Source organism: Haemaphysalis longicornis, unplaced genomic scaffold, assembly GCF_048455015.1.
Source record: "Haemaphysalis longicornis isolate Haplotype H1 unplaced genomic scaffold, Haemaphysalis longicornis Haplotype H1 scaffold_15, whole genome shotgun sequence".
Classification (NCBI taxonomy): domain Eukaryota; kingdom Metazoa; phylum Arthropoda; class Arachnida; order Ixodida; family Ixodidae; genus Haemaphysalis; species Haemaphysalis longicornis.
The window spans coordinates 9161307-9184995 of record NW_027526257.1 but is presented as its reverse complement, the minus strand read 5'-3'; the positions used below and the strand labels follow the sequence as shown (position 1 = coordinate 9184995).

The following is a 23689-nucleotide window of genomic DNA, read 5'->3' as shown; positions in this document are numbered from 1 at the left end:
CATCGCTCTTTCAATAAAGTCATTTTAAGTTTCCCTTCAGATGGTTATATAGCAGACAATGCAGGCGATCAGGATCATGACACCACTCCGATACGAAGATTGTGGCGGGTAACGAATTCTAACATGTATTTCAGTGTTGAAAGAGCAAATATTCAAAACATGTGTTCCTGTTTCGTTTTGTTATTTTAAGGTGATGGTTAGTCAAGCTGCGTCTGCGCAGCTTTCTCGCCATTTTCCACACCAGAGTGCGTTATTGCCGTTATGTTTGTAATTCCTTTGTATGCGCCCGCACTGATTTGTGGTCAAATAAAGAACTTCAAACTTCAAATATTTGTGCGCGAGCGATACAGGAGCAAATTTACCATAAAAATGTCTTGTAAGGTCAGATTAGAATGACTGAACAATATCCCATTCACTAATGTCTTATCGGCCGAGATTAGAATGGCTGATGGGTCACAGGTGCATTTATTGTTGTGGAACAAGTACAAATGAAAACAATGTTTTATGAGGACAATCTTTGTCTCAGTTCCAACGATGAAATTTGGTTGTCCAGCATCAGCTCAAATTGATGTATCAGTCGTCTTGCACTTGTTAAAAATGAAACGTCAGCCACGTTGTGTACCTTTTCAAGGTGGTATTTAGGTTTGTTTTTTATAAAATAGATCATCCTACAACTCAAGCGTATTCAAGTTTAGGAAGTATTTTCATCTTGACGATACTACCATCTCAAAGCTTTATCATCTTGAAGATTTACGTGAGTTCGACAAGTTTTCAGCTTATAACGCAAAAATCATAGATGGTCGTGACGTATGCGGGCATGGTATATACGGGGTAGGCGTTGACAAAGTGTGAGGGAACGTTGTCGCAAGATGCTTGCGGTCAATGTTATCCTACTGGTGCAACATTTATCAATTCACAAAAAGTAGAATGCCCCCTTTTTACTTGTAACGGAAGTGGAATGGCTTTTTTTACATTTCAACGGGTGGTACCACATGAGCGCCCCTGAAAAAAGAAATCGGCAGAGCTTGCACTTGTGGCGCAGAGCTGGACAGACACCAGAGCTGGGGGTCGACCTAGATTCTCCCCACATTAAAAGCGGATCCTAGGAGAGAGGGAGCAGCCGGAACCCAGCAGTGCAAAGCTGTTTTGGACGGCAACATAAAGCAAATACAAAATAGAGTACGTGCAGTGTTTGATTCAGCAGCAATCATCGTCACCCATTTCGTCCTCATCTTTCCGACGCACAGCTGCGTAGGGCAAATCTGCTTTTTCTATAAAGGTGCAACTGCCCATGTGCGCAATAATTCTTTTATCGTGTTTTTTGCGGCCACACAGCTTACGTCCACCCCGGCGGCGCTTCGGCTGGCTAATATCTCTGCGCCGTTCGGACTCTGGCTGTCCCATACTTGTACTGGCGTCTTCAGTGCACTCCATTGCAATTGAGGGTACCCTACCTCAAGTGAACGTGGACGTAAATTACTTGAACATTTCAGCGGTTCCAAATTCGCGGTACCTAATGATATACCATGTCCTACGCGTCGATGGAATCATCCTCGGATGCCGCCCTACTCACCCGACTCTAGTAAATTGAGATGAGTTCCGGTAATATATCAATGCAACCACGAGGGCCCCCAGCACAGACTCCACCAATGTGATTAAAGACGCTCTGAGCAGTGCCAGTGGGAGGGTGTGGGTAGATGAGTCCCGGCCGACTTTTGCAGCTGTGGGCCCACCGCAAAGAGGCTGATGTGGCGGCCTGTTCCCTCGTGTGCACCGGCTATAAGGCGTCTGCAACGCTTGCGGCTGCTGCAGCCGACAGGAGAAACGTCTTTCACGGCAACGATGGCTTAGCTGGTGTGGGTCGCTCGGCACTTCGTCCACCACATCGTCTATTTGGCGCACTTTTCGGGCAACGGAATCAGCCGGCCGCACTCCGGATGCAGCCGCCAGGAGGTGCCTGACATAAGGCAAGACTCCGGACCATTTGCCTTCGATGTGGTTCGCACCTTGTGCCCTGAATTCGACATCCTCTTGGCTAGCAACCCGTGCCTGTTTTCTCTTCCGCTCCACGTCAGTGCCTGTCCTTCTGACGATTCGGTCCGTGGAATACCATCGGCTTTCGCCATGGCAGAGTTCCTGGCTGCGATAGACGAGGTGAAACTTTCGTCATCTCCCAGCACAGACGGCGTTACTTACGAGGTTTAAAAGAACCTCGGTGATCCGGCCCTGAGTCATCTTCTCGATACCATCAATGAGGTTTGGCGCTCGGGCCCAAAACCAGAGTCACGGCTCCGGACAGATATCGTCCCTATACCACAGTAAACCTCCGGAGGATCTTCAAAATTGGGCCCAATCGCAATAATGTGCACTTATGGAAACTGTTGGAGCGAATGCTCGCTACGCCACTTCAGTGGTGAATGGACACTTACAGGTGGTACCACCCGGCACAGATTGGGCTCATACCTCGTATAGGGACAGAAGATGGACTTCAGCACTTATCGTCAACGGTGCTACTTGGTGGCCGATCTCACAAAGTTCGAACGTTGTTTGCCATTGGACATCCACAAGGCATACGACAACGTCAGCCGCAGCGTTACCCTGGAAGTTCTCCAAAGCCTGCTTGTGCCAGGAAAGGTCCGCTCTTTCATCCGGACCTTCCTGACTAAAAGATCATTTTCAGTACGGATCGGTGGAGGTAGTTGTGGCCATTTTACGCCCGTCTGTGTAGTGCCTCAGGGGTCCTTGATTTCACTCTTCCTCTTTAATGTAGTTATTCTGCCGCTTGCATGGCATCTTGGCTCCATATCAGGCATACACCTTCTGGTGTACGCGGACAATATTACAGTATGGACTCTCTACCCAGACCTGCCTCGGCAAGCGGAGAGCCTGCAACATGCTTTAACAGACACAGATAAATGGTGAGAATACGCTGGTCGCTTGGTTTCAGTCGAAAAGAGAGCCTTTCTGTCCGTGTCCAATGCTTGGGCCCGTCGTAGACTGGAGATGTCACCGATCGCGCTACAACTCTACGGCCAGCCTGTGCACATTTCCACCTCTCTTCGCGTGCTGGGATTGGAGATTTCATCGTCAGGATCAGCTGCCGTCTGGTTTTGACCTGCCCGTCAACAAGCAGGTCAAATGGTACACCTTATCCGACGCTTTTAACAAAGGTTTGGGGAGTCTTGCTTCAAAATGGCCCGGCTCTTGGCGAGGTCAATACTGCAGCCTCGACTTGTCTATCAGGGTCAAGTCCATCGTATAGCCCAAGCGGATTGGGCCAGCTGCAAAGCGGACGATCACCTGCCTCCTTAAAATAACACCTATACCATCTCTTCAGGCAGAAGCCCAACATAATATCCTGGATGAGCTTGTACGTCAACGTGACTCCGCCCGCCAGCCCAAACTTAATTTTGGTCCGGAGGCAGCGGCGTTGGCAATCTCCATAGGCCTTTCTCTACCCGGGTGTACCACCAAGTGACTGACAACCCGCTGCTCATTCGACTCCACAGTCGGCCTACGGGAAACGCAGACACGCAATCCGTGGGCGTACCATTACTAGCGACTGTGAACCAGCCCCAGGTTGTAGAGGCATTTATGGACGCAGGGGCCCAAGAAGGCGTGTTATCTATGGCAATCGAATGCCCCCCTCTCGTTGAGAAGCAAATGAAAAGTGCGCTGATGAAACACTCGGCACCTGGCCTTGTACGCTGGCGGAGCTTACAGCCATCCGGGACGGACTGGAAGCGCTACTACCGGCGCTTCTTCAATCTCCTGGAAATTTTACCCCCCAAATTTACATGGACTCAATGGCGGCAATACGGTATTTGTGACGTGTAGCCTCTAACTCGCCTGCCCCAAGAGACATTCATAACCTCTGGACATGTATCCCGGCCCTCTTCGACTGTCGTGGATCGGGCATAATACTATCACCGTCCATATTGCGGCGGATAGTTCCTGTCACCCAAAGTCGGTTCCACGGCTCTTGCCCTTGCTGACAACTGACCCACATAAACAATTTCTTCAACTAAAGGAATATCTGTGTCGCGCCACACGTGCTCTCATCCCAGCGTGTGGACCGTACGTTCCCAGTGGGCTCGCTCGCTGGGAGGAGGTCCTGCTGCGTAGACTTCGAGTTCCGGTGGCTCTCTCTCCTGCGGTAACCCGGGCTTGGCCACCGCGTTACCATGTCCGGTTTACCAACAACTGCCCCTTGTGTACGGCTCCTGCGGAAGACGCCGACACCAACCACCTGCTATCCACGTTCCCTTGCCTGAGTGCAGTGAGATCCCGACACCTTCGCAGCAGAAGCCTGCACCCTGGGAGACCCCCCGACCTGCAGTGATGGCTTTGGGGGCCCCAAACACCGCTGTCTTCTGGACTTCCTCCATAAACGGGTACCGAATTGTAGCTGTAGGACCTTATACAAAAAGGCATACCATCACAATTATTAAAAGTCCTTTTGCCACGCATCCTCTCCTCGGTAGAGCTCCACTTCGTGGTCAGGTGGTTTGATGGCCGTCTGCACGTGAGGATTGTGAAAGGATAATCTTAATGATTCGTCGTCTTTGTCTTTGGTGCGCCGAACCCGCGCAGCGCCGGTCGCTAAACGACGACGATGGCGAATACGGGAACACTTCACGCGACGCAAGCCCACGCGCAAGCCTGGATGACAGGGGATGCTCCTCATGAGGCGCACTGTCACGTGTTCTCGGTACATGTTTGCTAAAGTCGGTGCGCGGAGGTCGTCCCGGGCACCTAGCGCAGGTGGAGTTTATTTCCACGGTATTTTTTGTGAACGCCAAGGGAACGTGAACATCAAGCCTTAACCGCTCCGCTGTTTAAATGTTGTGATGAACAGCGTGTTAATACAATTATAACAGCAAATATTGGGAAGGTAGCAAATATTGTGTCACTAATATATGCCAAAAAGCGTTCTCACACCTTGTCTTCCGGATAGCCAGAAACCGCAGCGAGTGCAAACGGGGCCGCTTTCAACTGGGCACCCATAAATTCCTCAAATAATGTGTCTTCCTCGTTAAATTCGATATTATTTATTTGATTTTAAACACGAGAAGAACCAAAGTAGATAACTTAGGAAGTAGGTAATTATCTAGAACGAGGTGAAAGGTTTTATTAAAATCAATAACTGGTTTACCGCTGTGAAAGGAACGCCTATGGGTTTCCATTAGGGCTTGTGGCTATCACAGTGGTTGTCGAAAGGCATTTCACAATGCAGCGCTAGGACCCAGAACTGATGCCTTTATTTGAAGAGAGTGTCAATAAAAAGGTAATGAAGTATATTGGGAAAAAGTAAAGATAATTATTCGCCACATCAGATAACCATCAATATTCGGGCAAATTGTACAGCGCGAGAAAAAAAATACGCTGACGAATACTATTACCCTGACTACCATATCTGTGCACAACGCGAACTGCAATCTTTACGGTCGTGGCGCATACCTGCTGCGTCTCAGGAAGTGATCGAGTAACCAGCGAACGAACAGCAGTAGGCGCTGCTGTGCCATTAGGTCGCAGCGTGTTGGCCCCACCAAGCAGGTGTGGGAAATCGTGCTTGAACCTCGCGCGCAAATTTCACGTGGCTCGGATGAGCCACGAACAGAGGAAGAGCGGCTGGCGAAAGTGGGAAGAGGAGGGCGCTACATGGCAACGAGGCATGGCGAAAGTGGGAGGAGAGGACACAAGAGATGACACCACAGCAGCGCGTGCGGCCCTCCCCCTTACACTTTTGCCAGTGCTCCTCCTCTGTTTTCTTTATGCCTTCGCTGCCCCTTCGCTCGCTCAGTTACGCGGACATCGCCGTCGCTTCCCCTGCCGCCAAACCACTGTACCTGGCTCCAAAGTGCTGCTCATTAAAACAAAATACAGCCGTCAAAAGGTAAAACATGGGCTCGGTTCAATGGCGTAAATAAGCATTTTGAATTTGATCTTGTCCAAATGATCACTGGTTTTGTACTCAACAAACGGAAGACAACACCTTAGAAATATTTAAAATCAGGTTCAGCAAAAATTTGACCCGCGAGAGCAAGAGGTTTTAATTCTGGGGCTAGAGAGTACTCACTCATCGCATTACAATGGCTTTAGGTTTGCCTGAAGACGTAATGTTGTTTCATTTGCTTCAGGAGCTTTTCAACGCTGTCCGCAGAGGGCCCGAGTCATGCTGATTGTGTTTCCAAAATATTGGGCAAGGCAGAAAATTTATTGAAGAAATTTTTATGGCTTCATTGAATGGAGAACGTTGGTGTATGGTGTACACTCAACTCGCAGTTGATGTTATGGAGAAGGTGTTCCCAATCGAGAAAAACTGAAATCATGTTGAATTATCTCTGTTACAAAACGATGCTCCGAGGCGTTTCGAAAGTTTCACAGAAACTGAGAAATAACCTCTGAAATACCCCCGTTTCGAAGAAAACGCTTGTTCAAGAAAACAAAACGGGAATCGACTTGACGTTCCTGCTCCGAAGCAGTACGGAGAAGTACAATCAATATTATTCCGCGGGAACAACATAGAACGTGGGCACATCTGCGACCCAATTATTGCATGTTTTATATGGCGTGTAAATTTTTCAGCGTAGCGTGGCGGGAAGAAGCAAAGAAAACAAAATGTACATGCACCCTCATAACTAATAACTTTCGCCTAAAAAAGCCAACAGCCTTATAACTGTCGCTAGCGAAGAGCAATTCAATCAGTGCTAAGGCAGTAGGGCGACAATAGCTCGGCTCCTTCCACAAATTTGCAGCATGTAGTCGAATGTATCAATTTAAAAACACCAGAGGCCCCAGCAAGAAAAGAAAGCATTGTTGATTTGCATTGAACCACGAGAGTTCAAAGGGATAACGTAAGAAATTCATCCTCTTTTTCCGAATGAAGATCGCTCGCTTGCCTATAGGGCAAGTTCATCGGCATCTTCATTGACATAGCGGATCAAAGTTCTCGATTTAAGGAAAAAGAAAAATGAAAAAAAAAGTACGCTTGGGATATATTATGGTATGAAAAGATCAGCCGAACGAAATCGGGCATGTACAGGTGCTATTTAGCGCAGAAATTATACCGCGAAAAGCCTCTGTTACGCACTGATGGGCGCTGCCAGAGCAAGTCTTATGGTGTCATCACTTGTAGAGACCCTTAAACGTGTCCTGTCGGAGGTTACGTACAAAAACCGTACGTACAATTTGAAAACGGGATTTTGCACTCCGAAACTAAACCACTGCTATGAGGGGAATATAGTGTTGGCATACTCGATAGTTTAGATAAAAGGTTACCTGAAAGCGCGCACCAGAAGCTCGACCCACCTCTTTCCAATTTTTCTCGGTTCTCAGAAAAATAAGTACCGCGTCCTCCATTGAACCCGCCTGGTGACATGTTTCCATGCAACATTTGAGCTAGTGAACAACTGTGAGGTATTGTAGAAAGCGGTCCCATTGCAGCAATACACAATTGCAGACTTGGCGGACGGTAGTGCATATGTAAGCGACTATTTTTAGAGGATGTCACAGCGAGATAGGGGAACAACAAACGCTGGAACACTTTCTGCGTAGAAATTGAACGATTGAAAACCTGGTAGGTTTTCTAACTGACTTGCTTCTTTGTCCGAACGTACTATATTAAGGTTAAGTTCCAGAAATGTACATAAGAATATGTCCCCTCCTTGTTAAGAGGCTACAACAAGGTTAAAGTCATACAAGTGCATGTATCCTCAGCAAGGTTTAACTATATTCCTTCGTCAGGGGATAGCCAATAAGTCATTACGTGACGTTTCTCAATGCGGGTACTGGGTTTAAACGGAGCCGCCGTCCAGAATTCTTTAGAAGTCTCGAGATGGCGCAGTCACCGTATGTCGAATTTCTCATTCCAAAATGGAGAATATTTTCGGCACCATCCGTCATGTCCTTGTTACACCTCGAGTTCAGCCCAATATTTTCGACTTACAACTAGCTTATTCTACGTAAGGAATACGACTTCATAATAGCTATTTCTTCAGCATGTTTGTAATGGCTCTTGTTGACATAAAAATGAGTAGTTGCACCGTACTTGTCACCCAGATATTACGGTCTGGTTGCACGTATAGTTGTATTTTATGCTTGCTTAGAGCAAGCAAATGGTCGATGTGATGTTGTCAGGGCTAACACCGTCTCTTTTATTACCCTCGGTGAAATGCGTTCGGATCATCAACAAGCATTTTGTACGTGCAAAAAAGATCTGTAGGAATTATTCAAAGGAAACTATTTATCATTTAAAAGGGGATTGCTGACACAAAATGAATTTGTATTAATGATATAGACAGATGTTTAAAGATTAGAGGATACAAAAGAACTTGCTAGCTCTACAGAAGAGTTAGTAGTGTTAGAGGTAGTATTACCGTTAGGAAAATCAACGTTGCCAGCCTTACAATTTTTTTATGTGCAATAAGGGCAGCAGACAAGACCTTTAATAAGGAACTAAGGTCATCAAAGGCTGCTAATATTGTAGCTCAATTCGAACCGTTGCGCAAATTCCTGCAAGTTCCTGCAAACAGGCTACAGTGCGGAATACACTGAAACCTTTTTGCCTGTCTTTATTACGCCATTGAGTTTGTGGCCACGATGTTAACTGGAACTTGCACGAACTTGTTAAAATATAACTTAATTACTGAATGTGTCAAATAAATACTTACATTTTAGAAAATTTAGAAATATGCCTCCAGGAATAAAGAGCAAACAAATTAGGGTGTTTTTTGCACCAACTGTGCCTATATTTTCATCCAGCTTTTGAAATCCTTCACGTGTTTGCGGAGCTGTGTGGCATTCCCGTGAACGAACTTCCGACAAAGAAAGATTAGGTGCTTGGGCCTACTGGACGTTACATCCACATCTTGTTCGGTTTTCTAGATGCTTCTCTCCAAACGGGTAAGAGAGGAGGCGATTTTATATGTATTTACTGTGATCCATGCTCCGAAGGTTGTAGTCTTACTTGGTGGGAAGACTTTCACGCCCGACTAGTTGGCACAAATTTTCAAGAACTTATAGAATGGCGTATGTGAATGTTAGCTACGGTATTCTAAACGTGTGAGGTTCAACTGATTCTCATGAATATCACTGCACAGAACACTTCTAGTGCATTGTACATTCACATAATCAGGGGCTGCAATCGATGCCGTTTTCTTCATGGAGCTTAGGCCCATGGTGCATTTTGCCACTGCCAGAACACTAAGCCGACCGACTTATTGAAAAACAAATTTGTTTGTGTTCATCTTCTAGCAAGCCATAGCCTTTAGACGTTATACTTGCAATGAAACACTTTGTATGCGTTTTGTATACATTTTGTAGTAGCCCCAGCAGACATTCTTGCTTCAATTTCTAAAGTCAGTTCTTGAAGCCGGTTTTAGCTCCGGCAAACAAAAAAATAGCACTTATTTTGCACCAAATTATACGAAAAATGTTTTCCCGAACTATTGATTCTGCTTCCCCGGTTCAGACATATTAATATAACTTAACATTTAGGACATGTTTGAGGTTTGACAGAGTTTTAGCTTGAAAGAATCGGATGCAAAAAGTGCCGAACCTAGACAAGCATTGGTCTCTTATTTAGAATACGCAATAAATTTGGTTTACCAAAGCAAATAAAAACCAGTCTAGGAAGCAAATAATAATGAAATTATGAATTACTTTTTATTTGAACCGGTAAAAGGTGTTGTAGGCGTCCATTTGTCGGAGAAATGGTTCCGCCAGGAAGCTAAAGTGCCTTGATGCCGGGCCAGCCCGATCCACCACCCACCAACGGCAGCGGTTGAGTTAGTCCTGTAACGGGTGAGGGTGATGTTGGCTATAGGCGTTGGGAATGGTGGATGCCATCCCGACAAACCACACCGTATCGCAGAGAACGTTTGTCCCTCGAGAATATTCGTGAAAAGGCTACCGATTACGAAAATCGAAAATACAGTCCAGCTTTCAGATGTTGTGACTTTTGGCCTATGTATTTTGGCGTATACTAGAAAATAAATAAGCGAGAAACGTTTCATTATTCCGTTTCCAGTGCCTGCAAGAGTTGTATAGATTGCAGTCTCCATTGTCTGAAGTAATATACTCTAGGGTCCGCGTTATTATGGTTAAGGCCCTTTTTCGGAACATTTTGTGATCAATACAGGGCAGAGGATTCAATTCAATACACGAAGTTCCAGAAAGTCGGAATACGTTCAGAAGCTGGGTTGTTGGCAGCCACTACGTTGTTTGTCCTTGAACGGAACCCCTCCACCCCCCCTCCCTGGATTAGTGCTCGCGCACCAACGTGTATTCTTTTTGCTCGAGTCCACGGGTGCCTTGGCCTGAGGACTGAACGCTGTAGAGTTTGGAATTCACTTGAGAGTAGAAAGGGTGCGGATAAATGGAAGAGAGATGCGTCCGAGTTTATAGTTTGAACACGTCGTTTGAGGATAATAATCATGGTGAGGTATTTCAGGCCTGTCGTTTCGCGAAGAGACATTACGAGTTCTGAGCACATGCCCAGTAGTAAGATGACAATGTGTGCAGTGTCCGGATGTTTTTCTCCGTCCTTTGTTTGCACTCTACAACGATGCTGGGGGCTATTTTGGATTGTAATTGACTGTACCTATGTCAAGCTTGGAGTTCCGGCTATTGCCGCTTGATTTTTCAAGAGCAACAAATCGGGCGGTCTTAAGGCTTGTGTCTTGTGAAAGCTGCTTAATATGGAGATATACATCCATGTTGGGTGTTGGCGAAAGACTGGCGGAATATGTTGCGTACCGTGGGTAGTTTTTTGAATGTCGTAACCGATGGTACGGAAAATACGATAGGCGGTTAAGGTGAGTGTTTTCTTCTCGACTCGGCTGGTCTTGTTAACCTCAGGATTTGTGGCCAGTTGTCGTGGAGGCGCTGTGTGAAGAATTTTTGGTATGTAAGGTTTTGACGGGAATAAAAGGGAAAGTTTCGAACCTTTACAGATATGAATTGTGGTGTTGAGCTCATCGTGCGCGTTGTTATGAGGGAGTGCCAGTGGGTGCGTATGTCTTTTGTGTAATGATTAGCGCTCCAGTTCCTCACGTAGTACCGACGTAATGGAGGCGGTTGGTTTTCCGCCGAACAAAGTGTGTGTCTGGAAGTACCGGGTCTCTGATATTAGGTTTGGCTAACATTCTTTCCATGTGTGTGCGTACTGTAATCTGGGAACGCGCAGTATCAATATGTTCAGTGTGTAGACATTGCTGGCGAATAGTTTTGCATCAGAAAAGGCAGTCGTTGCGCTTTCTTTGTTTTTTAGAAGCAGGAGAGTCCCTCTTGTAAGGGGGGGGGTCCATAATTCGTTTCGGGTCCGGATAATATATTTTGTGGCATTTATTGCCCCCTGCAAGGCATATTCATGAACCACTGGGGTCGCGAGGGCTAGTGTTAGTGATGACATGTACGGATTGACATGATTGATGATGGGTTTATAGTATGTACTACAAACCCATCATCAATCATGCGGGAGGGCTCACATTGGCTCAGAAGTGGCGGGAGGGCTCACATTGCTAATTTGAAACGCACTGACAGCCGAACATTACTGGACGCCACAAGGTAGAGTTTGCATTTTTTCGCATCCGCACGTGTGCGAGGCCAGTAGTGGCCATACAGTCGTCGCTACAGTGTTTAATTGTATGCTTTTTCCCCAGAGTGGGTGAAACTAAGGCGTTCGAGTTTTGTGCGTTATCTAATATATTCCCACGCTCACCTCAAATGGTTAGTTCCAGTGTGGATGGAATTTTATTTGAAAGGCCGCTGTTTAGTGGTCCTATGTATTTATTCCTCTCAAGGACGGGGATTCGGAGTAAATGGTAAAACATTAAGTATGATGATACCGAGGTGGGTCTCGTTGTGTGCTAAGAGGTATGGCGACGTGTTCTCGAGCTGCTAACGACAGGGTGTCGTTGCGAGGTAAGAGTACTGAGAAAAAGGCAGTTTTCAAACCTTTGCTGCCGCTTGGTAAAATTCTGATAAACGACAATTATACAAAAAATTTACGGCGCTAAAAAAAACCATTAGTGCCTCAAGTGAAATTACATTGAAGGGAGAGGTCGCAAAAACAATCTTTTCCTCAATCAGGGTTCCTAGCATATTTTTCCATTCAAAGCAACAACTAGATAAAACTATGCAGCATTATCTCAGTTTTAATTTTTCTAAGGGCTTAGAATGCGACTTTTTATTTTTCTGGGTCACTTCTCCAACAAGGTTTCCCGTGGGAAACAGCAAGGCATGACTTGGGGAGCTGCGGCTTGCGTAGTTCTCACTCAGCACAGCGAGCGGCGAACCGATTACCCCGAATGTGTGCCGTGTACACGCATTTCTTGAGGTTTAAAAGTATTTGTAGCTGAAACTGTGACTTTGTTATATGAATAATAGGGTAAACCTAAATGCTCTTAAACAGAGCGTGATAGCCCATGAAGGTGCTGAATGGGCCACTAAGCAGAGCCAGGTTGTACTCATTGCCTCAAGAATAGTCAATTTAGGCCAACTTTGCGTTAATCGATATGGGCAGAGAATCGAGACGACCTAAGCAGGCACCCCTACAGGAAAAAAAGCAGTAGTCGCAAGCAGGTGATAGACGAAATGTTTTTTGTTTTATTGGAGAACACAGGTGCAAAAATTGTTGCAACAGATTGTTTGAAGAAAACAAATAGAAGGTAAGGGCGATTCCAAATACGTTGTTTTCATTCATTGCGGGATTCGGTGACTTTGCAACTAAACAATAAATTAGGTCTACTACGTTACCCCTTTGAGAATACTAAAGCGACACACACCTAAGATCGCAGAGCTGATTTGATGCAACTGAACACTTAACGCAGTCGAGGTGTGTGAGGAAAGCAAGTGAAAGAAGGCCAATCTCGAATGTCACATGAGAAACAGATCCGTAGTTTCTGCATGAGGGTACGTGGAACAATTGGCACTTCATTTGTTTAAAATTTCCCTCAGCATTGAAAAGCGTAATCGGTCTCACATTACTTGCAATAAACATGAAGCACGTAATTAAAGCAGTTATTCAGCCATTAGATTCAGTGTGTCAGTTGCCATAACAGGAACCTGGCCTGAAACAAGTGAACAGCTTCCCACCACATACCATATCCCGAGCGCCATTGATTCGAGCATTTGTTTCGGCGCCTGAGCATACAGCATTATTGGAGTGGTTTAATATACACGAAGCCAGACGTACGAGTCCTTTCTGTGTGCCAAGCACATGCTGCATGCAAGCATGCTGTGTACAAGTACATCCGTAGTGCAGTGCTCCAAAGATGAAAAACCGTGTCGTCCTTGCAACGATAGGATGTTGGAGACAGTATGATTTTCTTGGTAGGCACCCCATGATTTTTCAGTTTGTGTATTTCAGATTTCATGCTATCAAAGCAAGATATATTTTGGATTTGTCTAGATCGGAAGACCTCCGTTTTTCGAATATAACGCAGAGCCGCATCATTTATTTACATCATACCAATCAGAGCGTGCGATGCATGTGCTTAAGAATGAGCCGAGCACAAGCTCGGCTTACCCTTCAGGTATTCCGTTCGCCCGCTTTAGAGCCCGCTGGTCGTTTTCTTGGGTACACCTATGTCTTCTCTTTGGCCACTTTTAATCTTCCTGGGCTGAATCAAGGATGCAGAAAACCGTTCACTTTTTGAGGAAAACTCGCACTGTTTAGTGGATAACTCGGCCTCTCCAAATTTGATGAGCAGCACGGGAAAAACGGGATGCGTGTGACGGCACTTTAAGGCGGCTTAAGGTGCCGCCTTAAGCTTTTGAGTAGTCAACCCTACTGTGCTCCTCAACCATCGTGCAATGAGTGTGGGGTTGATTGGCATGTTGTAAGGTCGAACAGTATGGCTGAAGTCAGATCTTCGACGTTCAAAACGTCATACTTAGAGATACACTAGTGTCATCAAGAGGGATCAGTTTTCTACACTTCTCATTGCACCACAACCAGTGAATACCGGTATCTACTGTCATATTTGAAGGCAAAACGTTAGGCGTAATCTGGTAGTCTAGCAAAGTGATACGTCAGTGATACTTTATAAAGAGGCACTTCTGCTGCAGCAGTGCATTGCATGATACGCTGTCGTTCGAGGGGCATGCTAGGGCATGCACCAATCAAGAAAGTATTTAGAGCGCAAACATAAGCTGGGGCGAACAAAAAATCCCTGCCCGTATTACGAACGTTTCTAAGCCTGCTGTAAACCCCACCAATCTGTAAGCTACCAGCATAGTACCATGACCATATAATGCTGTGTCGGTAAAACGTGATAAGGAATGCGTGCAGCTTTGAAGCAATATTTAATGTTGGCGCAGCCAGGTCCTCGGTTATTTTAACGCAAGAGCGTTGCTGTGCTCATTGAGCGTTTTTCTTGGATGGTAACAGTCCGCTATCAAGCGTCCGTGGAAGGACGTCGTCGCGGTCAACCTGGACCGACGACGCCACGACAATTATCTGCGAACTGGCACAACGGCAACAGATGTGTGTAAACGCGGAGGTGTGCGATTAAGCTCATCTACCATGCAGTACGGCGGAGACGAAAAAAAATTACCGGTTTTGAACCATAACGACGACAAGTTGACGATAATCTGGAAACTGGCGCAACAGCCCTTGATGTGCTTGAACGAGAGACTGTGCCAATAATGTCACCCATAATAACACTACGGCGAAGGCGAAAGAAAATTACCTGATTTCAGTAAGCGACACGTGTACGGAGTGGAGTGGGTGGTGGCACGGTGCTCGGCATACGTGGTTGCCAGGCATGCTCGCAACGGACGCCATCCCACCTAAACGGTTTTCCCGGTGGAACTGACGCCGGCGCTAACATTCTGTGACCTAACAACAAAAAGTTGCCATAATTTACGCTATCCTAAAATCCCAGCGAAAAGCCTAAATTATAAAAAGAAAAATACCAAATGCTGTGCAATTAAAATTACAGCCGCAAAATGCGTCTCTACGCGAATTGGAAAATTACTTTTCTACCGTGGCCTTATCGCGCATTCGCAAATAATATCCCGCACGGGACGGCGCCAGCTTGCGGCACGTTTGGCAGCCAGAACTTAGCTAAACAGGCAAAAAGCATCCCAAATTAATTAAAAACAAAGCAAAGAAACCTAAAATGGGTAAAATAATTAAAATAAAAAGATTCCCCCGCACCTCCCCGAAGGGAATCGTGCAGAAATGCGAATGCATTGGGTGCACCGATGAGTGTGTTGCGAGTAATGCCGTAATTAATGACGAGAGTGTGAACGTAATCATTTATTCATCAGCACCTGTTTGTGTTATCGTTGTACCTGACGGCCACAATCACTGCCTTGTGATCGCTAAAGTGCACGGTCAAAGGGTCTTTGAGAAGCATACGCGAGTCACAGTTTCGCGTAAAAACCAGATCAATGCAACTCCCGTGAATGATAGTGGGGCACGTGTCGAAGCCGGCAGAGAGACAATGCATAGATCTAGTGCCTGGTCTGCATGTACTCGACCAGCCACTCGCCACTCTTCTTGCGCACGTAAACGTTGAAGTCGCCAACCGAGACTATGGGGTCAGAGGGTTTGGAGCGCACGCGCACACTTTCCATAGCCGCGTCCAGCTGCGCGGCGACGGCGTCTCGAGCGAGGTTGGGCGCGAGCTACACGGTCACCACAAAGACTCCGTCTCCGGTGTAGGCAAGGGTGTACAAGTCCTAGTACGGAGACGTGTCTCTAACGGGAGACGTGGCAACGGCGTGCGGTAACAAGTTCCCATACACGTTAGACACGAGACTAACACCGCAGTACTCGCCGTCCTTGCCGCTTCGAGCAAAGTAGTACTCGTTGACGGCGTCGTCAGCCCACGACCAAGTGAAGTTGGTCGTGCATCAGCCACAGTAGTAGCACTCGGACAGACACTGCGATCGAGGACGAGGAGGGACGCCTGTCGTTGTTGTTGGAGTTCTTCGCTGAAGGGCAAGTAGCGCTTGACGAACACGTCCACACCACCGGCTCGGCGGAGAGATAATACCTGCTTGCGCACGCCGACGGAGCACGACAAGCCCCGACTAAGAAATGCATTCGCATTTAGGACGACGACGACGACGAAGGCAGAACTACGAGGCGCGCGCTCACGTGCGCTCGCGGTGGAGGAATGCAGGCGCACGCCGGCCAACGGAGCAACACAACCCCCGGCTAATAAATGCATTCGCATCGAAAAAATAAGCACTCATTCGAAACTAATGCCCCAGCTGGTCTTTGATCAGCGAGCTACGGAGTAGTTCACACCGACCTAAATTGGGAAAAATTGGGCAAGTTGAAAATGGGTAGCTCCAAAACCGACCTAATTACTGATAAAATAGCGCTAGTATACAAAAATATTCATGAGAAGTGTCAGAAGAAAAGAAACAAAATGCATAATAAGCACTGGAATTGGCCTAAAGGGAACATATCTATGCAAAATCTCGTTTATAATGCACAAATGTGCCATCCATACATACCCAGGAATAAAAATAACATAAAAAAAAAAACACGGCAGAAAATTCGACGGATGCTCGTGGATTCGAGCCTGGTTTTTGCCATGTAAGGAGCCAGAAACGGAATCCCTATACCACTAGTCCAGACAGTCCGAGTTCATTTAAGGAGAATATAGGCACGTCGAAATATGCTTTAACGACCCAATTCATGGAGCATGGGTGATAGGCCCAAGAGGCACGGTGTGGGAATGCACGGCTAGGTACGATTAACTGCCACGATTAACTACCAAAAAATGGGTGGTGCCAGGCAGCCAAGCGCAAGCACTGCCACGATGCTGAGACTCAGAAACAACGACACCATCGCATTTTCGCATTAACAGTGCGGAAGCATCTCGCAGCGCATAACCTCGCGGTCACATTTTAAGCAACACAAACGTGTGTACCTTGCCGCTCATTTTTTCTTTCTCGCTATCAGCATACCTTACACGGTTGTCAGGTGAATAAAACAGTCGCTGTATCGCGCATCAAAAAATAACGGTATTTCAATACATTTTTTGTAATACAATACCCATAAAAATCTAGCAGTTAGCTGGCAATAAAAAATGAAGGCAAGTACAACTTTAAATGCAAGGGTTTCTTGAAGTGGACAGTGTTGGAGTAGGCGAAGGCTTCGTGTTAGTGACAGTCCAACCTATTGCTGTTTGACAAAGATTTTTTCTTGCGAGCATTTTAGCATAATACCATTGCACAGCAGATCGCAGTTGCGTAGTAGTCGACTGAGTGGAAAGACCTGTCTCTTTCGGAAGCCGCTAAAATGTGAGAAAACCTTCTGCGCGCTTTTCAAGGTTGAGGATATTAAAGGGACACTGAAGTGAATTTGTCAAGCTCCAGTTTTTGCTTGCACTGTGTAGACTGGCTCAAATTAACACACTATTCATCGTTTATCTGGTTGACAAATCGGTAATTATTTTACAAAGCGCGAAAGAAGAAAAACTACCATGCGCGGTTTGCGGCGGCCGCACCAACTAAAGGCTGTGACGTCAGGAGGGGGGGCACCGTGATTGGACGATGCCCAAGGTTAGCAATCAAACAAGTTTCGGTTTCGGTTTCGGTTCTGTAAAACAACATGCTTGACATCCGATGGCGTTCTTGGATGGCCATTCTCGATATCTAAGTAATCGCCGTACCGCGCTTCTGCCATGTTGTCGGCTGTCAAATGTCTAAGATAAACCTCCCAGGACGGCTTAGAATCGTAGAAATCACTAGACGAGGCCTACGCAGTGGATGAATGCCCTCCACGTCACCGCAGACTCTCAAATGCCATGCGCTTTTCCCGCATATTCGGAGCTTGCCTCACTCATGTCTGTTCGTAAAAAGCTAGTTCGCACCAGGCCAAGGGTGTGCTGATTGAGGCCTGGGCCCACTGCCCGCAAGCAGTCGGTGCTGGTGGAAACAGCACGCCAACGAGAACTCGCTAGCGCGTCATTGCCAGTATGCGCGCGTTCTGCGATCTCGCTCATGGAGCAGTGAACGTTACGGCCCAAAAAGGGTGAACTCAGTCGAGAAAACATCGGCCGCACACGAAAAAATCAACCTAAAAAAAAACATGTACCCTCGGGGATTCGAACGTGCGACTTTCAAAACAGTAATCCCAGCGCCTCAATCCACTAGGCCACGAGCCGGCATTGACCGGGCAGGATATATAAGGTCTATAATGTATAATCAGTTTACACTTTTATTTATTTTTAGCATTTCAAGTACTTTATGTGACTATTTGTTGTATAGCGCTCCTGCAGTAAGCGTCCCCCAAACTTCCACAATATCTCACGTCTAGCAATTGCATTTCTTTGACGGAAAAGCGTTCGCAGATGTGCGGTCGTGCTGCTGACCGCTGTGCTTGTTTACCCAGCGCAAAAAATGCTTCCTGGTCCCTAGTTTTGCGCTGTACGGTAAAAGTTTCAGTTGATTTTATTTTCATAGTACCTATATTGACTTCGCTGACTCTTCTCCCGCCTTCAATTGGCCTTAGATTTTCCGACGCATGCGAAAGCGTCACATGTGCACTTGTGCAGTGCTTGTGTGAAGCGACCCGGACACTGAGTTTGACACAGTGTACAAACTAACAAAGTAAAGAAAGGCACATTCTTTCATTCACAAAGGTGTTGTGGCTTAGTTTAAATTGAGCGAGCGAATAGCGACGACCCGTCGGCGGCCGGCGGACGAAACGCTGGGCCGACTGACTCGATCGGTAGGTCGGCTGGTCGGCGAACCGTGCAGTAGCGCAGCCATTTTACAGCTCATCTCCTGCTGACGTCACACGAAAACGCCACAGAAAATGGGCGAGCGTAAAGAGAGGAGGACAGCATTTTCGAATTGATTTTTCTACTAAATAAATTCGCGTAAACGAGGCCAGAGTGGTCGAACAAGGCCTACAGACTCCGAACTACAATTTGCGCTAGTAATCCCGCAATGTTTACAAATCACTTCAGTGTCCCTTTAACGTGTGTTTCAACGGGAGTAATGCTTTTTCTAGGGAAGTAGCTGCTTTTTTTATTTCGAATTCTTCGCTTTATAGCGTTTCATTTCTTCAAGTACCGAGCTCCTAAACAATGTCTCATGATTGCTTTATTTTCTCATTCCAGTTGGCGGCGGATCGGCGGGCTGCCTGCTAGCCAACCGGCTTTCTGCCAATCCGAATCGAACCGTACTGCTCATCGAAGCCGGTGGTGTGGAGAATGCGGCAACAGATGTCCCGCTGTTCGCCCTCCTTCACTTCCACGGGCCTTTCGACTGGGACTACCGCACAGAGCCCCAGAAGGATGCCTGCCTCGGCATGAATGATAATGTCAGCATGAAGGAATTTATTGACAAATTCTTGTTGTTAGCAGTTGTCATTAAATGAAATTCGCCCCAAGCGTACACACACACGCAGATGCCGTTTAAGGGTTCCCATCTAGATGGCACTTGTATGAAAGACCTCCGGTTATGACGTGTGAACTTTGGAACTGATCTCCTAACATACAATTACTTGTGACTTTTCTTGTGTCGGAAGGAGAGGGCAGCAAGGTCAACCAGTGTAAACACGGTTGCAAGCCATACAGGTGGGAAGGTAGCGCAGAATATGAGTGGAGAGGTAAACGTATAAGCCGCATAGGATGAGAATGAGCTAGCTTTAAATATGAAAAAAAAATGGCGTCGATTGCATTATTGATGCAAGGCTGGATGAATAGCACAACCTAATACCGTCCCAGCTTGTAACGGTTTTGCTAACTTTTGCTTGGTTTTCCTACACTTTGTGAATTTTTGGTGGACCTTGCGTTGTTCTTGATAGGCTAAGCTAAGTGCTCGCGATGTTCATGTTATTATGAGCTTAGTGTTGAGAGGCCAGGCCAAGTTTAGAGGATTTTACAAGATGTCCAAGATGTCCAACAGCGACCTGACGGTGTTCGCGCTTTTCTTCTTCCTCGGGAGCCCATTCTTTTAGGCCAACCGAATGCTGTCTGTTATCTGAAGCGTGCTGCTTTCGCGCTCCCCCTCTTCGCAAGGAGTAATTTCGTGCGTCAGTCTTCTTCATATGTTTTTCACGCCAATGGACCAAGCTCAAGCATAAGTAGCTCTGCGGTTACAATCACTCACGAAAGCAGTCCACGTTATCAAGCAAATAGCATTAGTGAGCACAAGCGTCAGCGTGTGAAAACCATTACAGTCGTTCGCAGTGGTCCGTTTTATAAACAACCCTAATCACTTTCGTTTCTTTTCTGAAAACTTGGTCCAAAAGCTGAAAAACTAGAATAGAATGTAGAGTGGACGGACGGTACTCGATACTACAAACAGTCCAGACAATGTGTCCCGTTCAGTTTTATAAAGCGTGCAGATATATAGAATGGTGCAATGTTGTAATTCATATGTTAGGCGTTGAAGGCATAACGCGAGCCTTGTGATCAGGTAGCAATAGGCATAATCATAGGACATTCAAACCTACAGGTGACCATATGAGTTTGTCTCCAAAACAATGGAAGAGATAAAGGCGTTGACGTTGCCGAAACACATAAAATAGTTTCATGACAAAACAATGTGCCTAATTGCGTAGCGGATATGCCGTAATTCTGCAGCCGTCAGGTTGAGCGCTTGCTGCGAGAGCGATCTACTTGGAATCTCTCGCCGCATACACCACACTGACAAATTTGTGTTACAAATGTCACGTCAAAGGCAGTCCACAGCACACGTCTAGTGCTACGCAGGGGTCCTCTCGTTATCCTGATCACCTTTTTTCCTAAGCAACTCTTTCTTACTCTGTCGGGTACTACGCGTGATAAGCTTCACCAATCGTTCTTAATAACCCTGAATGGGTTCTATTAGCGGAAAGTGCTTTACAGCTCACCTGATTTTTCCCTGTGTTGTCCTCATGTTGAAATGTTTCCTTTAGTACTCATTGCATGTCAGTTACGCATACACGTACGTAGAATGCCACTCCCCATTTGCTAGATTTTTCCTTCTGTTAACAAGATTTATCGACTTGGATGGCATGCGGGTATCATGCTCCTCTCGCACAATAGAGGCTCATGCTTCATATCCAACGCCGGTCAAAGTTTCAACACATAATAGCCACTTTGTCTATTGAAGCTTCCCTTAGAGGTGTGCTGATATCGAGCGTTCATTGACCCGTTTCCAATCCTTTAGGCATCCGTCAACTTTATGTGTCATAGATTCTAGTTTCTCGGGTAAGAATTTAGAACAATGTTTCCTGTTTAAAAGAGGCTTACCGGGTTGGACCTGAAACCCGCGATATTCGGTTTTGTGCCTCATGCCTTACCAGATCAAACGACGGGGTCTGTGTTTTCCTCCACTTTGCAATTAACATGTGTGAATGCAATATTACCAGACGCTTGCGGATGGTAGCCAAAGCTACTCCGGCAAGTCAGGCTCAAGGGGGCATTTTCAAACTTGTGCCACGACGAGAACATATAAGCTATGTTAGGAGCTGTCTACAAGCGGGAAACACTTGTATGGCCTTTGTGGCACCGACAACAAAAAAGAGTGTGAATACCAGGAGTGGGGAAGTATTCACAAAATGAGGGGGTATACGTGGTGTGCGGAAAAGAAACAGAAACTATGCAACAAATAGTGTTAGAATGTGAGGGTATCCATCCAAATCTAGATGAAGGAAATATTCGGGTTCCAGAAGCGCTAGGATTTAAGGGTATCACAGAGGAACTTAACTTCAAGGCTGTCGAGGGGATGAAAAGAAGATTAGAATACTGGTGGACGAAAAGCATAGAGGGGAATATTGCCTAAGACAGTTACCACCTGTAACAGAAAGAAAAGTATTTTGTGCCTAATAACCTTTTTGAGCCTGCCTTAAGCCGCGCTAGTATTAAACCAAGAGTAAAACATAGGTATATTAGCTCTTTTTAGTAAGATGACATGTCATCACCCCGATACAAACGGGACACCAATAGAAATCATCATCATCACCCAATAAACCAATAACCGCACCTCTTTGGAATGGGTATAGGCTCGTTTGTTACATGGCATTTCGTCAGGAGCGGTTTGTTATAGGCCGTTTTGTTCCCACAGGACAATTAGTGATAAGGCTGTTGTCACTGGGTATCACTGCTTGCCACAGGGGCGGCAAAACAGCGTTTTCTTAAAAGTGTATAAGACATCTCTCTTTAACCTTTCTATACGTTGAGTACGAAAGCTTTTCAAAACAAAAAATTTGTAACCTCGCTGATTACCTAAATAATTAGCTCTAATCTTGCAATTAATCACGTATAAAGGATAACAAAACGTGTAATGATTACACATGTCGAAACATTTATTAGTTCAACCAGATTCCTTCGTGGAAGAACTCTGGACCAACCATTTTCTACTTAAAGCGCAATATTCCTGGCTGCTAAATTCAACGTCGCCAAACTATTGGTTATGCTGTAGCGGCTGATCACAATGTGAAGTCGTTAAGTTGGCCTACTTTTTTGCGCGTCGCTTCTGTTTCAAGAATGTGTGCAATATCTTTCTGTAGAAATGTGGTGCTTAAGGCAATGCTTAAGACAGAGCGAGCGGACGGCATCAAAGTAAAATGGTGTGCGGGCGTTACTGTGGGCCTTTTCATACTGGGCTACGCCTCTGCCTCAGTCTTTGTTTAGGGTTACTAACCTTGTATCTATATTTTTATTTGAACCACACCAACTTACTTGTCCACTCTGATTGGCACTGACTGCGGACGTGCCCCGGATGTAGAGGCCAAGAAGAACAAAGACGTTCTTGGCTGATTTCGTGTGAATGTTACAGTCCTTTTCGGGTAGGGTGTAGTGTTCAACGCCTGTACTATATCACTCCGTCCTCGTATGATGCTGAAGGACACGCAAAGCGGGTACAAGTATGAAGAAGGGAGAACATGTGGCCCCAATTCCTTTTTTTTATTGTGCTACCTGGCTGCTTAACATCCCTCCTTGTATTCGTTAAACGCCCGGTATCTCTCGATGATTGACAATGCAGTTAAAACAGAACAAAGACATGGAAATTGACAATGCATTTAAAGAAACGCGCGCGTTGGAATTTCTTCTGTAGCAGGTATGACGAACATTCCCATTTGTCGAACCGGCCTATGATGATTTTGACTTGATTGACTCTAGGGTTTAACGGGCTGGGATCTTTAACGTGCGCGGAAATCTCCTACACAAGGACGATTTTCTTTTCACCTCCATCAGAAAAGCGGCCGCCGCGGCCGGGAATCGAACCCGTCATTTCTTGCTCAGTAGCGCAACGCCTAAGCCACTGAGCCACCATGGCGGGTACGGCCTATGATGAATGTTTCCTTGTTACAAACCTATCTATTACCAACGGCCTTTGACGTGATTACCTGTGACGAACAGGCCGTATCACGTTTGCAAAGCTGTGAAAAATGTTGCAAACATATAAACAATGTCTGAAATTGAATTGCATTACTCAATTCTTGGTTGACCTATAACCTTCAATCGACTCGAATATCTACGTTTCTATTATTCACTATTAAACCGTATTTATTTAAGTACAATCTACTTTCACATAGTACAATACATTCCTGATTACGTTCGATCGTTCACCAGCTTACTCGCAAGGAATTGAATTTATTCTCTTCTGTGACATGCTTAACCAAGGCCATGGTGATCAGATTCAACTGGAGCGTCATATTTTGATGTGCAGTGCGATATAGGACATCGGCACGTTGAAGACCTCCGATTTCATGGTGTTA

The 23689-nt window shown here is 46.0% G+C and overlaps 1 protein-coding gene across 1 annotated transcript in view; it reads left to right on the top strand.

Annotated features, from left to right (window-relative positions):
- Positions 1–23689, top strand: part of LOC144165793 (glucose dehydrogenase [FAD, quinone]-like) — a 105482-nt gene that overhangs the window by 15638 nt on the left and 66155 nt on the right. The window contains exon 2 of the mRNA XM_077695568.1: positions 19098–19300. Within this exon, the coding sequence (XP_077551694.1) occupies positions 19098–19300 (203 nt within the window). The remainder of the gene's footprint in view (positions 1–19097; positions 19301–23689) is intronic.